The sequence below is a fragment of the Perca flavescens genome, chromosome 20 (assembly GCF_004354835.1).
Source record: "Perca flavescens isolate YP-PL-M2 chromosome 20, PFLA_1.0, whole genome shotgun sequence".
NCBI lineage: Eukaryota > Metazoa > Chordata > Actinopteri > Perciformes > Percidae > Perca > Perca flavescens.
Genome location: NC_041350.1, coordinates 15,402,332 through 15,416,348, shown reverse-complemented (window position 1 = coordinate 15,416,348; position 14,017 = coordinate 15,402,332). Strand labels below are relative to the sequence as shown.

Sequence of the window (14,017 nt, the reverse complement as noted above, 5' to 3'; positions counted from 1 at the left end):
TTAATTTTTGCGTTAATTTTTTAATATTTAACTTGTTAAAAAAAATTTACAAAATTAACGCAGCTGTGTTTGCTTACTTCATGTGGCGGCTGAGAAACGTAATACGTCTCCATAACACCAGGCGGCGCCACTCTGTATTGTTGCCCAAGTAATGAAAACCGGCAGCTGATTGGACGAACGCGTCACATGGGTTTGTTTTCTCCGGATATTGAGAGCCAGACTGTCATGGCGGCCGTTCAGAATACGATCTCATATTGTACTAAAATAGTTCACTGAAACATGTTTCTGAAAACATTTTAAGCGAGAAATAGGCCGTGCAGTTGCTGAATCTGTCTTCATTTCAGCTCAACAAAGGTCAGTTTAGAAGATTTTCGTCAGATTTTGAGAGACTAGTCACGTCACCTCACTCCGCTCACCATTTCCGGGTGAGTCCCGACTGCCCTGCCGCCGACTGAACATAGGCTCGTTGGAGATGAACTGCGCCTCGCCTGTAAAGTAGACGAGAGCAGGCGACAGCAGCCGGGGATGGTGACAAAAATCTGCTCTCAAGTCAGACAGTTTCTAGCTGTTTCAGCAGCCTTCAGCAGGACTAAATAAGCCAAATTGTTGCTGCTGTTGTTCTGAAAGATATTAAACATTCTGAACTTAGCAGAACCTTTCCTTGTTTGTTTTTTTTCTTCATATTTGCAAAGTTAAATGATTTAGCATTTAAATATCCATTATTATAAGCTTCAGTCTCAATTTAAAAAAGCGATTAATCGCGATTAATTACAGCAAATTGTGCAATTAATTAGTTAATTTTTTTTAATCGATTGACAGCCCTAGTTAAAATATATACTGCAGAGAGAGGTGTCCTGCTCTGTTGTTTTCAGAAATCATACAACCACGTTTTTCCACAATCTATTTATCTGCATATAGTAAGTCAGTTTGTCATGACATCGTGTCAGGATGAGCGTTTGCTGTGTCGCTCTGTGCCTTTCATCCCAGGTGAGTGTTTACCTGAATATTCAGTCTTGCCGATCTCAGCATAGACAGTGGCCATAAGCTCCAGGCTTCTGGCTGTAATGGGGTGGTCATTACCAAAAGCCCTCTGGTGGATCTTTGCAGCCTGAAAGATTAATCAACAGGCAGCAGGGATTTGAAGCTGGTACAAGAGTGCCATAAAATATTTTATTTGTTCAAAAGTCTAGAGAGAAAGCGAAGAGAATGATGCACATACCTTACCACTGTATTCTAGAGCAAGATGAGGTCTGAAAGGAAAAGGAAAATGGCACCGTTAAACAAATACACTACCTCTAATAGAGTAATTTCCCAACACTTACCATGTAATTCCTCTTAATTTATGGTGTTATATTGTCGTAAGAATCAGTACATATAAAATACTTACCAGTTCAGTACCTAAATGTAGGTATAACAGAACAAGGGAGTAACAATTGGGACTTTTAGAGGAAATTTTTGAACTGGGTACCTACGGGGTATTTTAGAAAGAAGGAGAAGTTATTTATGCTTTAAGTATTTTAATACATACTGGGTATAAATCATTTCTCCTTTCCTATGCGTAAATGTCAGAAAATTACACTGTAAAACCAAATATTTTATACCTGATTCAAACAAAAAGCAGTCTCTTAAAAATGGAGAGCACTAAATGATCAGATTAAATCAACCTTTGCACATTCTTCTTCCATTTAAACACAAATAAACAACGCCTGACCTTAATCAAATGTAGCGGCCCGTGCTGCATTGTCAGGTGAGCATGGATCAGTTTCAGCAGCATGAGAAATCTAAACATGCGTGTGCTGTTATTAGACACAGAGAGCAGGGCTGCAGGTGCTCAGGCGTCTTATGGAGGAAGTGGGAACTTCTATTTCTGCCAGTAGACTGCCCATTTCTATTCTCCAGGGTGAATTACAGAAGGCATGGCGTTTACAGGTTGGTTTACTGACTTGTGCCCTTGCACTACTTTCTGCTTAGTGCTAAGCTCTATAAACATGATGTAGTACATTGAGAATCTGCCAGCTGTTCTGCTCATATCTGCCCTGCAAAGTCAGCCAAGGACATCACCCTCACACCCCCACTCGTGCCTATAGATGTAGAGCAAGCCCTGTTTAGTGTGACAGATGTCAGCTTCACTGTTCCAAACCCACACTTCCCTTCAATTAGTAATAGCCAGGTGTCAGTTTGCACTGCCTTAGAACGTCCTTTTCAGGGGAAATCTGATCAGGAAAGACAGAAAAGCCCTTCACCGGTCCAAAGGACTTCCTACGACATCGCTGAAAGATTCAGAAGAGTATTACAACTTCCTGTCTAAAAGAAAGAAAGACTGGGACTGAGGCTTTTGGTGGAGGTAGTAAGAGCTTTGGGGCATTAATAATATTTCCCCACTTAGAGAAACCAAAGTTTGTGTTTCTTAAGAGTAGAATCAATTTCCTGCTTGTTCTTATTCAGCCAGAAACCGAAGCCTCTGGGTACGGTCATGCACAATCAGTACCATCTCATTTAAGTTTAACTACTCTACTGTACTGTGCATTAATGAAGCACTGTGACCAGCCCTCCGTCGAGCAGACCTTCCACCCTCTGTGACCCTCTCTGGCAATCAGGTTAAATGGCCTAATCTCAACAATGACAACACAGGCACAGAAAAGAGGTGCGTGCTTCGACCCCTGCAACAGGAGACACCAGATCCAGTTAAGGTGTTTCTTCTGTGACACTCACGGAGAGTGCGGTGTCTCTTTTCTCCACATCTACAAGGAAATTCAACTCTAGCTAAAAGGACTTGAAGCCAGAGTTTATCTAGTTCAAAAAATTTCCATTCCAAAAAAGCGAATGTGTGTACGTGCAAGTGGACATAGATACGCATAATGTTTTTGTCTGTAACTACACATTTCTCACATTTTCTCAGTGACAAATAACTATGTAATGTGAATAAAAGCAAATATCAAAGTGATTCATTCCCTAAAGTGGGTTTTTCAAACAGTCACACAAATTTATCCAAGCATGCCAATAATTAATTTCAGTGATCTTGCAGAAAATTATTCATCTTAAGATTATTTCAGTTATAGCTGAATCTATGCTCAGGGTTTTAAACAAATTATCTTTTTATTGCTCCGAGCTTTCGCACTAAAACTGATAACAGAAACACAAACGCTAATATATTGATTTCTGTTTTTGTTTGTTACAACTGAATCAGCACAATTTTCACTTCAGCTATGGAGTGATGGCCAAATGCAACAGTAACACACACTTTACATATATGCAGTACTTTAACTGTATACAAAACTGGTGATAAAACAGTCATAAAAGTGAATCTATTTCACTATAAATCCACTCCTGATGAGCCCACTGAGCCCTTAAACTCACAGAACATGTAACGCCTCATTAATTACACCCCAACAGAAGCTACAGCAGGACACAGTTTTACCTACTGTTTGCTCATGATGCAGAGCTGGGCCAGCCGTTCGAGCTGCTGTGCCTGGGAGGCCTGTTCCGAAAGCTCCTCTGGGGTTGTCCATCCTGCAGAGCCCAGGGTAGCCTCCTCCTGAGGCCCTGTTACGCAAACACAGGGCATAGAATCACAGTTGGTCCGCCAGCAAACCACTCAGACCAGTCTTTCCCTCTGCTCGTCTCTATCTATCTATTTATCCCTCTCTCCTCACCGTCCTTTGATCTCTTTACCTCTCTAACACTGTACAGAGTTTGATAAATAAAGCTAAAAAAGCCTGGATATATGGCTACCAGCCTGTCTGGCACTGCTGCGGACTTTAAGCCTGAACAGCAGAGTGGAGCCAACTGGAGACTGGAGACAAGAGAGCAGAGATAAGGGCAGAAGAGAGCGGATAAGGGAGTCAAACAACACACTCACCACGCCCACTGGAACACTGAGACACATGCAGACACACGGTGACACACCACAAGCATACAGTATGTACCTTACAAGCCAAACACACACAAACACACACAAACACACACCACACGCTGATAATAGTTGAGGTGGTAATGATTTTTGGCTTGTAATCCATAGCAAGAGCAAATAAATAATTGTAACAGGTAAAGACTTTGTTTCGTTTGCATTACAAAACCCCAACATGACAATTATGTGAGCTTCCAGTGGGGAAATACGGAGAAATTGAAAAAAGACACCAGAGAGAGAAAGAAAGCAAGTAAGCGGCAGCTATAGTGCCTGCTCTGCCTCTGGAGAAGTCCAGCATTTAATACAGTAAGTGAGTGCTGAATCAGGGGCTTCAGTATTCTATAGCGACACACAGCTCCTAATGAGATGTGTGCAAAGTGAGGCCATTTGTCTTCTACTATACCTGTCCCCATTCTCCTCCACTGTGCCCATGCTACACTGCGCTGCTGCCTCAGCAGCAGACACAGAGGAAGAGGCAGACGTCTGGAGCAGCAGCAGGTGATGAATGAGCGGCCTTGCTTTGAATGCTCGCTTAACGCTCCACCGGGTACCGTATATTGTAATCAAAGATGGACTTGGGTAGAAATGGGACGTCACTTCATATTGGCTTAATGAGTTAGGAGAATATATTTTTTGTGGTGTTATAAAAACACGTGTGCGACAGTCTAGATATTATTTGCAGGTCAGTTTGTAGATGCAGGTTACACACAAGTCACTTTGGAGAGCTGCCCACTTCAGTCTGTCAGCCACTGAACAGCTTCAGTGCTGCTTTGCTAACAGCCTCAAAATAAATAATATAAAAAATAAAATTAGACTCCACACTATTTTGCATCACCCTTTCCAGTAATTCAGGTTAAGAAAAAAAAACAGTTAAACTTTATTTAATGGGGCTGTTTTTTCTAATAATTTCCTTTTAAAGTTTGGAATGTGGTACTTATTATAGGGAATAGAGACAATGTTTTGAGACTGGTAATTTAGTTACTTTAGTTGTGTTGAGCTCAAACAGTTCTTCCAGGAATTTCCTAAAAAGAACCACTCAAGTAAATATTCATTCAGATATTTTTTTTAGACATACTTCTTATATACTGAATTATATATTTGCCTGTTAACAAATCTCAACATTTTTACACATTCAGCTGATCTGATGTGCACAGACTAAAATACTCAAGGTTACAGTAGAGATTAACAATTAATTTGAATCAAATAATTGAAACCAACTGAACACTATCTCTATTTTACCCATAATTAGCCAAATGGCATGTATCTTTCAAAGAAACTATAAGGAAAATAAAGCATTACCAAAAAAAAAACATTTTCAAAGTCAAGGTATATGACTTATCCAAGGCTGCATGATATACATACAGTACATGCAATACTGTATATGCACTGTACAGTATTTTCCCAGAAGTATTTATTGATAGCCTAATGTCAAAAGTACTTGCCTGTGCTCCCCTGAAGAGCTGTGAGCTCGATCAATGCCACCTCATAGAACATTTTCTCAGCCTGGATGAACTGCAGGGCCTTCTCATCTGTTTATATAGGTGAAGGATCATCAGGATTAGTCAGTTGTTGAAGTTAAAAACAGCCTCATTGCCTAGCTCAGCTCAGTTTGTTTCACCCCTGTTGTGAATGACCATGACTCCAGAACAGAATTTGTAGTAACCCAAACCAGATTTTTAATCTTGAGGTATGAATTTTGCAATACAGATTTCAACTACCGATGTCTGTGTCATTGCTTTTGTGTTGTTATGTCGTTTGTGGTTTTTGTACTGCATTTCAAGTTTCAAATGCTGAATCTCAGTGTAGTCGTATCTGATTGCACCCCATTGTATTACATCATATTATATTCCTATCTTAGAGTCTTTTGTTTTTGTGTTTGGTACAGTGTCACTTTTGTTTCCATGAAAAGACTTTCTATAAAAAGCTTTCTAAAAATAGAGCCTCTTAATTTTTTCCAAAGCATTCTGCGTGCGAGAGTCCGGCCCACTGTAAAATGACACCACTGATGGTTGTCAGGTGAATTTAAACACCAATGGGAAGGAGAAGGCTTAAAATAAACACAACCCTGCCTGTCTAAATGTCCTACTTAACACCAGATCTCTTATTTGTAAAATTCTATAAATTACATTCTACATATTTTATGTAGAATTAAAATTTGCCAATTCTACTTTAATATACCTTACATAAAACTAACAACTTTTATTTTGAGGTTGGAAATATGAACAATAGGTTTCCACTTTTACCGCTTAAAACTACAACAGCTGGTTTCCTTCATTAATGTCAGTACTGCGGGACAGGCGAGCCACAGATCCAACAAGAAAACCAGGACACAGTGCAGTTAAAATCCTATTGTACATATGGTCAACAAAAGGAAAGGTTCCGTTATTAAACAGAAAGATAAAAGATAAAAAATTCAAAATGTTTACTTCTGATGAGCACAATATACCAGAAAAGATAATGGACGGTGAGGAGTTGATGTTGAAAAGCTTTTAGTGGATGTACATCTGAATAATTTACTGTACAGTACAGTAGGAGATGACATAGCAACCTGTCAGGAAAACCCAGCATTTTTTAATGAAGAAGTGAAACTCTGGGTTAATATTTTTGGTGCATACAACACCATACATTTGTTTAGACTTTAATTTAACAAATCTTGAGATATATCACAGGATGATTAAATATGCATTATATCTGCCCCAGTTCCTGGGAGTCACCTGGCAGCAGGGAATAAGGTGAGTGTGTAGTGGACCATCTGGGAGGGAGGATTAGGGGAACAGCCATCATCAAAGGTCAGTCTACTACTTCTGCCTGCTATTTTTAGCCTGGCTGGACCACAACAACGCCACAACAGTAACCTCACACAATCCTCTCCAGGGAATTTGTGCTCCACTCTACGCACCTACACACAAACACCCTCTCCTCTCTGGTAATTGGACTGACTGCATTCTAAAACTTGACAAGAACTTGCATTAACACTGGAAACTTCAAAAGCACAATTGATCACAAGTGCCACACAACTCTGCTAAGGGTGCACTGAAATTAATAATACCATTAACTACAGCCAGTAGAATTATGTGATAAATATGACTACATGTGATATATTGATTAGCTGGTGTTCTTAAGCTCCCTGTGACTATCTATTACTACTCTTTCTGTACTGCATATCCACTTTAGGAATGTAAATGCACTGCATATCCACTTTAGGAATGTAAATGCATGATATGCCCAGATTTGTATCCGATATTCCCTTTTATTTGAGTTTAAAGTCAAAATATCTGGGTCGGCACACTTTCCAAGAAACATTTATCAGTAAACACTCAGCAGCCAAAAGAGCTTTTGGCTTTGGACAAAGGTCACTTGCAGATACTGCCAGCTCTGATAACGATACATCAAGCTTTGACTATGTAAAATCAGCTGTTTCCAAATTGTGGATTTTGTTTAGACCCCACAGACAAAATGGGAGGTGACACCACAAATTCTGTTGTTGTAAACATCTGTGTGAAACTCCAAAGTTCCCATATCCTTTCCGAGTTTGAGCACACTGACCCGTCACCTCCCTCCCCAGAGGACCACTGCAAAAATCACATCATCACTTCTTCCGCTCCTATGATGCTCATGAGAACTACTAAAAAAGAATGTCTGTGAACAATATTATTAATAAAGTCATTAGATGCATTCTTATTGTATTATGTTATTGTAAATATCATATGTTCATGATTACATTTTGAATACTGACATTTTATTATTATTGTTATGAATGGCTCCTTTCTTCTGCTGACATACTAAACAATGTGTGAATACATTTTCATGGCTGTGACCTTATAATAAAAGTAAAACAATGTAACATGGTCACTCTACCATACATAGAATGCCACAGTTTGACACGACCTGACTCCATTACTATTGATGATGTTATGTAATAAAGTACTGTATGTCAAAAGATTTAACCCCATTAAGCTAGATGACCCCTCTAAGTAGATACCATTTTGTGCTGAAGAGGGGTCTACTGAAGGCTATTGATGAAGTAAAGCTCAGCAAATCAACCTATTTTGGAAAATGGACAGTAAGGGGTATAGCCTTGCTGAGGTAGATAACCTGAGCTGGCAAGTTAAGTGTTGGAGTGTCTCAGAAACGGGGAGAAGAGCCACACAGGTAATATATCCTGAAACGTAACACCTCTCTATTATCTCTATGTCCTATACTGCTATAGCTTATAGAAGCAGTTAAGTGCCGTTGGACAGGCTAGTCAGTGCAGATTCAGGTTAATTAGTGCTCTTCCACTCTGTTGTGGAGAGATAAGAGCCTACAAATCCTCTTAAGAGACAGACACACTGAGCTGCACACAAAACGTATGGCATTCTGGGACAAATGTGTTGTTATGAACTCGCCCACAGACATCCGCTCATCCCCCTCAGTTTACATGGCTTTTTTTATACAGGGTCTACATTCCAACGCAGGCAATCGTTTACATGTTCAGAAAGAGAGTTATAGAAAGTTTGTTCAGAAAGAAAGAGAGTTTTATAGTTAGCCCGCATGCTAACACAGACAATCCTGAAGGGATGGTGAAAGTTTGGGGGATGTAAGATGTAAGATGGGGGAGTGAGGCTTTCCCTGAGTTAGCAAAGGATACAATTCTTTTCAGTGATGAAGAGTTCTGCGATCTGTAAAGCACAGACAAGGGACAAAATAATTAATTTCCAACATCATTCCTGGTTGTGATGTCATGAGCTGTCGTAACAAGTAATTCTGCTCTCCTCGTAGCACCATTGGTCTGATCAACATCATGCCACACGTTCCAAAGTTCTGCTGTTGAGGTTTTGTTTTGACATCAGGAACATTCCTTCAGGCATTACTAAACAGAATTAAAATTGTTGCCTTGCCTTTGTATATGTAATCTGCTAGGACTTTGGCCTGGTTACACAGTGCCATAAAGCTTGTGACCTCAAAAATAGGCTCTTGCACAATGGGACAGAAAAAGGTATTTTTAACAATGTGAGCAGTCTAATAACGCTGCTACTGTATATTAGTGCTGCGTCCGGTGCCTCATTTAGCAGCACGCACACTATCACTCCTACTGAGATTGAAATGATCTCACAGTGTCAACACAGGGACACGTGATGCACTGTGCTGTTAGATTTGACATTGGTGTTAGAGATAGGTTGAATGTGTCCTGTGTGCTGTGGAGTGTGATAATATATGAGGCTCAAAAGGGGAAAGTATGCAAATGTGTCTATGCAGCTGTGCAAATACAAGTTACAGCAGATTTTGTAACCATGTAATGAATATGTACATGCATATTGGTACTGTATGTGGGTGTAAGACAAAAGGGAGAGTGTAACATTGTGCTGTGAGTGTCTGTGTGAGCGTCTTCAGGCATCTGGCTCACCTGGTGTAGGCAGTTGGGCAGAGAGGTGAAGCTCTGCACATGGGTCAGTCCCAACAGGCAGCTGAGGAAGCAGTGGAGGGCGGCCTGATACTCCCCCTGCTGCTGGAGCTGCTGTCCCAGCTCAAACAGGCCCTCCCTCCCCCTGTTCAGCATCCCCAGTCCCAGCCAAAGCCAGCACTGCCTCCCATCAGAGCTCCACCGGCTGAGGACAAACGCTCCTCTCCTTGCCACTCCACTGAAGCACCACAGGTAGAAAGAAACAAGCCACACAAAGAGTGAAGACTAAAAAAATGAAGCTGCTCACATAAACACAGACAGAAATGTGCCAGAGGGAGGAGCAAGCAGCACAGCTTCCTCTCAGTCTCGTCTGAGCACTGTAAGTCAAGGACAGGTGGTAAGAAGCAGGCTGAGGGAGCTCCGACGACTCACACAGAAAAGATCCATTTCCCTCCCTCCTCCCAGGCTGCACCAGGAAAGGAGGACAGAGGAAGTCGGGGAGTATTTGCTGTTAGAGTGGCAGAGCTGTTGACCAATCCCTGCTCTGCTCATATACAGTAGCCCTGCCAGCATGTGTTTTGCACATTGGATCTCTCTCCACTCCTTGAAAAGGGACCATGCAATGCTGTAGTTGTTAATGAAAATCAAATATAGTCTGCACATGTTCTGTGATGTTTAAATGTAGTATATTTAATATAAATGAGACATTTCATCCAGTATTTTTGACCTAATTTTTCATGCTATTGTGCATTCACAGAGTAGTGCATTATGTATATTGACAGTGTGTGAGAGAATCCCTTTAAGTCTTACTGCCCCACTTATGATTTATAAATGAGGAGGAGTGCATAGGAAGTACGCACCAACAAGCAAACTAGAATACATAATGTGTGAGCATGTTTCACATTACCTCAGAGAAAGCAAGCTTTTGTAAATTCTCTGAAGCAAACCAGAGAGAAAATGCAAACACAGGGTCATTAGGAACAGCCACTGTATGAGAGAGAGAAAGCACTCCTCACTATCCAAACAAGGACAACAAATATTTATTCACAAGGAGTGCCTCCTCCGGATGTGTGCTTACTTCCTCTCACACTCTACTAATCAACATTAATGTGAGGCCAATCTTTGCCTCGGGAGAGAGAGAGAGAGAGAGAGAGAGAGAGAGAGAGAGAGAGAGAGAGAGAGAGAGAGAGAGAGAGAGAGAGAGAGGAGATACTGGTACTACGTGGTAGTTGATCCACGGATGATCCAGAGGATCATGAATGGATCTCGACTTTGTGAGCAGCACTCCTCCCCACCGTCACTTCATTTGGACACGTGCGTGGTAGCTTGAGGAAATGACTGGGGAATCACAAAGTAAATGGGCAGAGTCAGTCTCCATTAGTGTCAGATACACCTAGCTAAGCAAGATGGGATTTTAATGGTTCTGAATGTCAGGGGAGGGGGTGGGCATTAAACTTACACTGGCAGGTCAGACTCAGGGAACTGTGAACAGTGCTCATTTAGGACTAACGGCATCCAGAGCCGGCATGAGATTCTGACGGTATGATAACCTTCATCAAAAATATCACAGTTTTACAGTATTGCAATTACAGCAATAAATGTATTCATTTTGAAGTGTCTGGGTAAAAAACAACAACTTTTTTCCATTTAACACAATGTATTTTATTTTTAAACTGACTGCACAGTGGCAGGGAGAGGGATTTCTAAACTGCACTTTCTGTCCTTGTAGACTCATAAAAAACAGCTCATACCTTAGGAACTGTATGACAGAAAATTTAGGCCCATGCCTAATCTAGAGCTGCGGTGGAACTTGAGAACACAGACAGGTGATTGTGCTCACTTTACTGTGGTGTCAAAAGAGTTGAGTTAGAATGCAGCGACAAAGTTAGCAAAGCATCTGATGTGATTGACTTGGAGGGCCAATGGCTGAATCTCAGTGTTCAGTCCTAATTGAAAAAGAGAGGGCTCCATCTCCTCATTACAGGCCAGTCAAGCTGAACAGAAACACATCAGCTGTGAGATAGCGACACAGAATGTTCTTGAGGTCACGTTAACATTTGACAACAACCATGCAACAGGAGACCCACCCAAGCAGGACTGCAACCCTTTCAAGCTGAACAAGTGTTAATATCTGATATAACAATACAGCAATATGTATTTCAAGAAGTCACTGTGCTTGTTATGTTGGGGGGTAAGTAAGGTTCTAGTTACTTTGAGAGCAATCTGAAACATACTTGTGTATTCAATTTGTATATATCACATCAGACACACAAAATACAATGAATAAAAGCATTGAATGAAATAAAGAAAAAATCAGGAGGAAACCAGCAAAAGGTGTAACAATATATACAAAAAGTAAATAAAACACACAAAATATAACCACAAAAACAAATCACTCTAGGTACACAGCTACAGCTACAGGTACTGTTTTTGTGATAGGCAATCCACCATGCAGGTCAATATTTTAAATATGTCCTCTGTTTATAGCACATGCCTCAGTCTTTCAAAATGTAAACATTGGAATTGAGGTCACTCTTAGCCCTAAGATCACTTTCGACTATATCCTCCTGAGAACCGAGGAAAATTTTGTTTTTCCTAATCAGATTTTTTTGTGATTCCATACCTGTTTAAGGTTAAAAAAACATCTTACAATTTAAATTTTTTTATTTTTATTTATTTAAAGAATGTCCACTGTAGTGGACAACAGGATCATTTGAGTATGAAAAAAGACAAATTTGGTAGATGTGGAGTCATTATTTACATGAAGATAGTCCTGATGTCCACTATAATTGACATTCATAAAATGCCAATTTTTCAAAAGATACATAATGTAGTTTCTATCAGAACTCAATATATGATTCCTAACACCTTAATGAACAAGAAAATATATGATTATCATAAAATAAATAATAATATTTGAATCATCTCTTATCTTTCCATAAAATGTGCTTGTTCCTATGCTGTCCATTTTGGATTGAAAGAAAGAGGCGGTTCCCGGCCTCCCAGCCAATCAAATAACACATCACTGAAAAGCCCAGGATGTCCTCTGTACAGTACAGCAGGAATTAAGAGACTTGCACAAACGATTCCAAGGAGAGGAATGAAACTCAAATGTCCACTACAGTGGACATAAGTCAATGGGCTGGGTCTCAGGAGGATTTACTTGGGATTGTCACCATTTAACTGCAAATGTATAGCTATTTTATAGCTTATTTTACGCTGTGTTTTAATACTGTTGGGAAAGTCCCTGTTATAGTCTGCACTGGCTACAACTTTGCATAGACTGGAGGAAATACCAACCACTACGGTTTTCAGACATAATATAAAATTGTTACTTGGAAGAATGACTAATTCGACTTACTGGCACCACAATGCAGTAGGTCTCTACCTTTTTGTACATGTACTGACAGTCATTTTGACAACAAAATTGACTGATGTTCACTATTCTACAGTGCAAGAATTGGAAATCTACCTGTAATTGGAATATTGATCGTCTGTCTTGCAGAGTTGGTGGACAAATACATCAGTGCGATCAGTAAACACTCTCCACAGCACCCGTTCCTAGGGAAGCCAATACACCAGACTAATGCAAATGAATGGTGAGCAGGCTCTGGCTGCAACAGAATGCAGAGTAGAATGAAACAAGGAGTTATCCACAGATTTAAATCATCAGCAGGTTATTGCAGTAAACCTCAATATATTCAATTAGTGCTAATGCTTTGTGTAATCTGTATTTACACTGTGCTACCATGAGTACATCTTGAGCTGGTGTAAAAATCACAGTATATCCCCAGTAAAGACCTGCAAAACCTTATTAGAGGGTTAAAATCAAATCTGGCCTTCTATTTTATTCTGGAAATCTCAAGTTTTGCAGAGTTGACTATGTGGATATTTGCACATTCCTCTTCTTCTGATTTACGATAAGGTCATAAATCTTAGATGATTTCTTAAACCATTTGTTAGAATAATGCATTTTGCATTGTCCAGCAGGTTTGAACAGGAACATTGCCTCTTTTGTGTCCTCGTGTCATTTCACAACACTGCGCATGGCCCTACATCAGCATATCCTATTTATATTTTCTGCATTGTGCACATACAGACACTCTATTCAATTTTGCTGTAGCCTAGAGGCCTCTGGTATGGAATATTTTACTCTGTGTGAGTGACAGCTACGTCCCTCGCTACAATACGCCAACTCCAATGATGTGAGGAGAGGATCAAGTACTCCTTTTGAAAAACGGCACCATAGAGATCCTACTGGACTGAGTCTTCTGAGTCTGATAGTTCCACACAAAAAAACACCATATTCACTGTTACAGACATGAAACCATGCATCCCTGTTGAGATACACATACTGTGTGCCTTTACTCTGGATGTTAGAGTCTCTAGTCTTGGTCTCTTCTGTTTAAACCCCTCCACTCCCCAAGATTCAGGCTCTGGCAGTTTAATAGGCTTGGACCCGACACCCCCAGCTACTGAAAGGCAGTTTATGACCTCCATGTAATCAGCAGTAAATGCTACCACCATCTGTCTCTTTTTACTCAATTATCTGACCCAGTGACTTTTACTGACAAACACTGTCCAGGTAAACACAGTGACGCAAATCCCCCCAGCTAAGATTATGACGCATCTATACATCATCCCACACTTCTTTATGATTTCCTTTCGGTCAGTTCTCATTCCAGCAGTGCTTTGAACTTAACCGCTGTCCCTCAGTTATGAGCTGA

The 14,017-nt window shown here is 40.4% G+C and overlaps 1 protein-coding gene across 9 annotated transcripts in view; it reads right to left on the bottom strand.

Moving 5' to 3' along the window:
* c20h14orf180 (chromosome 20 C14orf180 homolog) overlaps window positions 1-14,017 on the bottom strand; it is a 163,946-nt gene that overhangs the window by 6,678 nt on the left and 143,251 nt on the right. For all 9 annotated transcript variants that reach the window (XM_028565376.1, XM_028565384.1, XM_028565383.1 and 6 more), the window contains 6 exons: window positions 9,294-9,528; window positions 8,538-8,568; window positions 5,350-5,436; window positions 3,423-3,543; window positions 1,220-1,250; window positions 1,000-1,108 (listed from right to left, as the gene is read on the bottom strand). In XM_028565376.1, coding sequence (XP_028421177.1) covers window positions 1,000-1,108; window positions 1,220-1,250; window positions 3,423-3,543; window positions 5,350-5,436; window positions 8,538-8,568; window positions 9,294-9,446 — 532 coding nt within the window. In that variant the 5' untranslated portion in view covers window positions 9,447-9,528. The remainder of the gene's footprint in view (window positions 1-999; window positions 1,109-1,219; window positions 1,251-3,422; window positions 3,544-5,349; window positions 5,437-8,537; window positions 8,569-9,293; window positions 9,529-14,017) is intronic.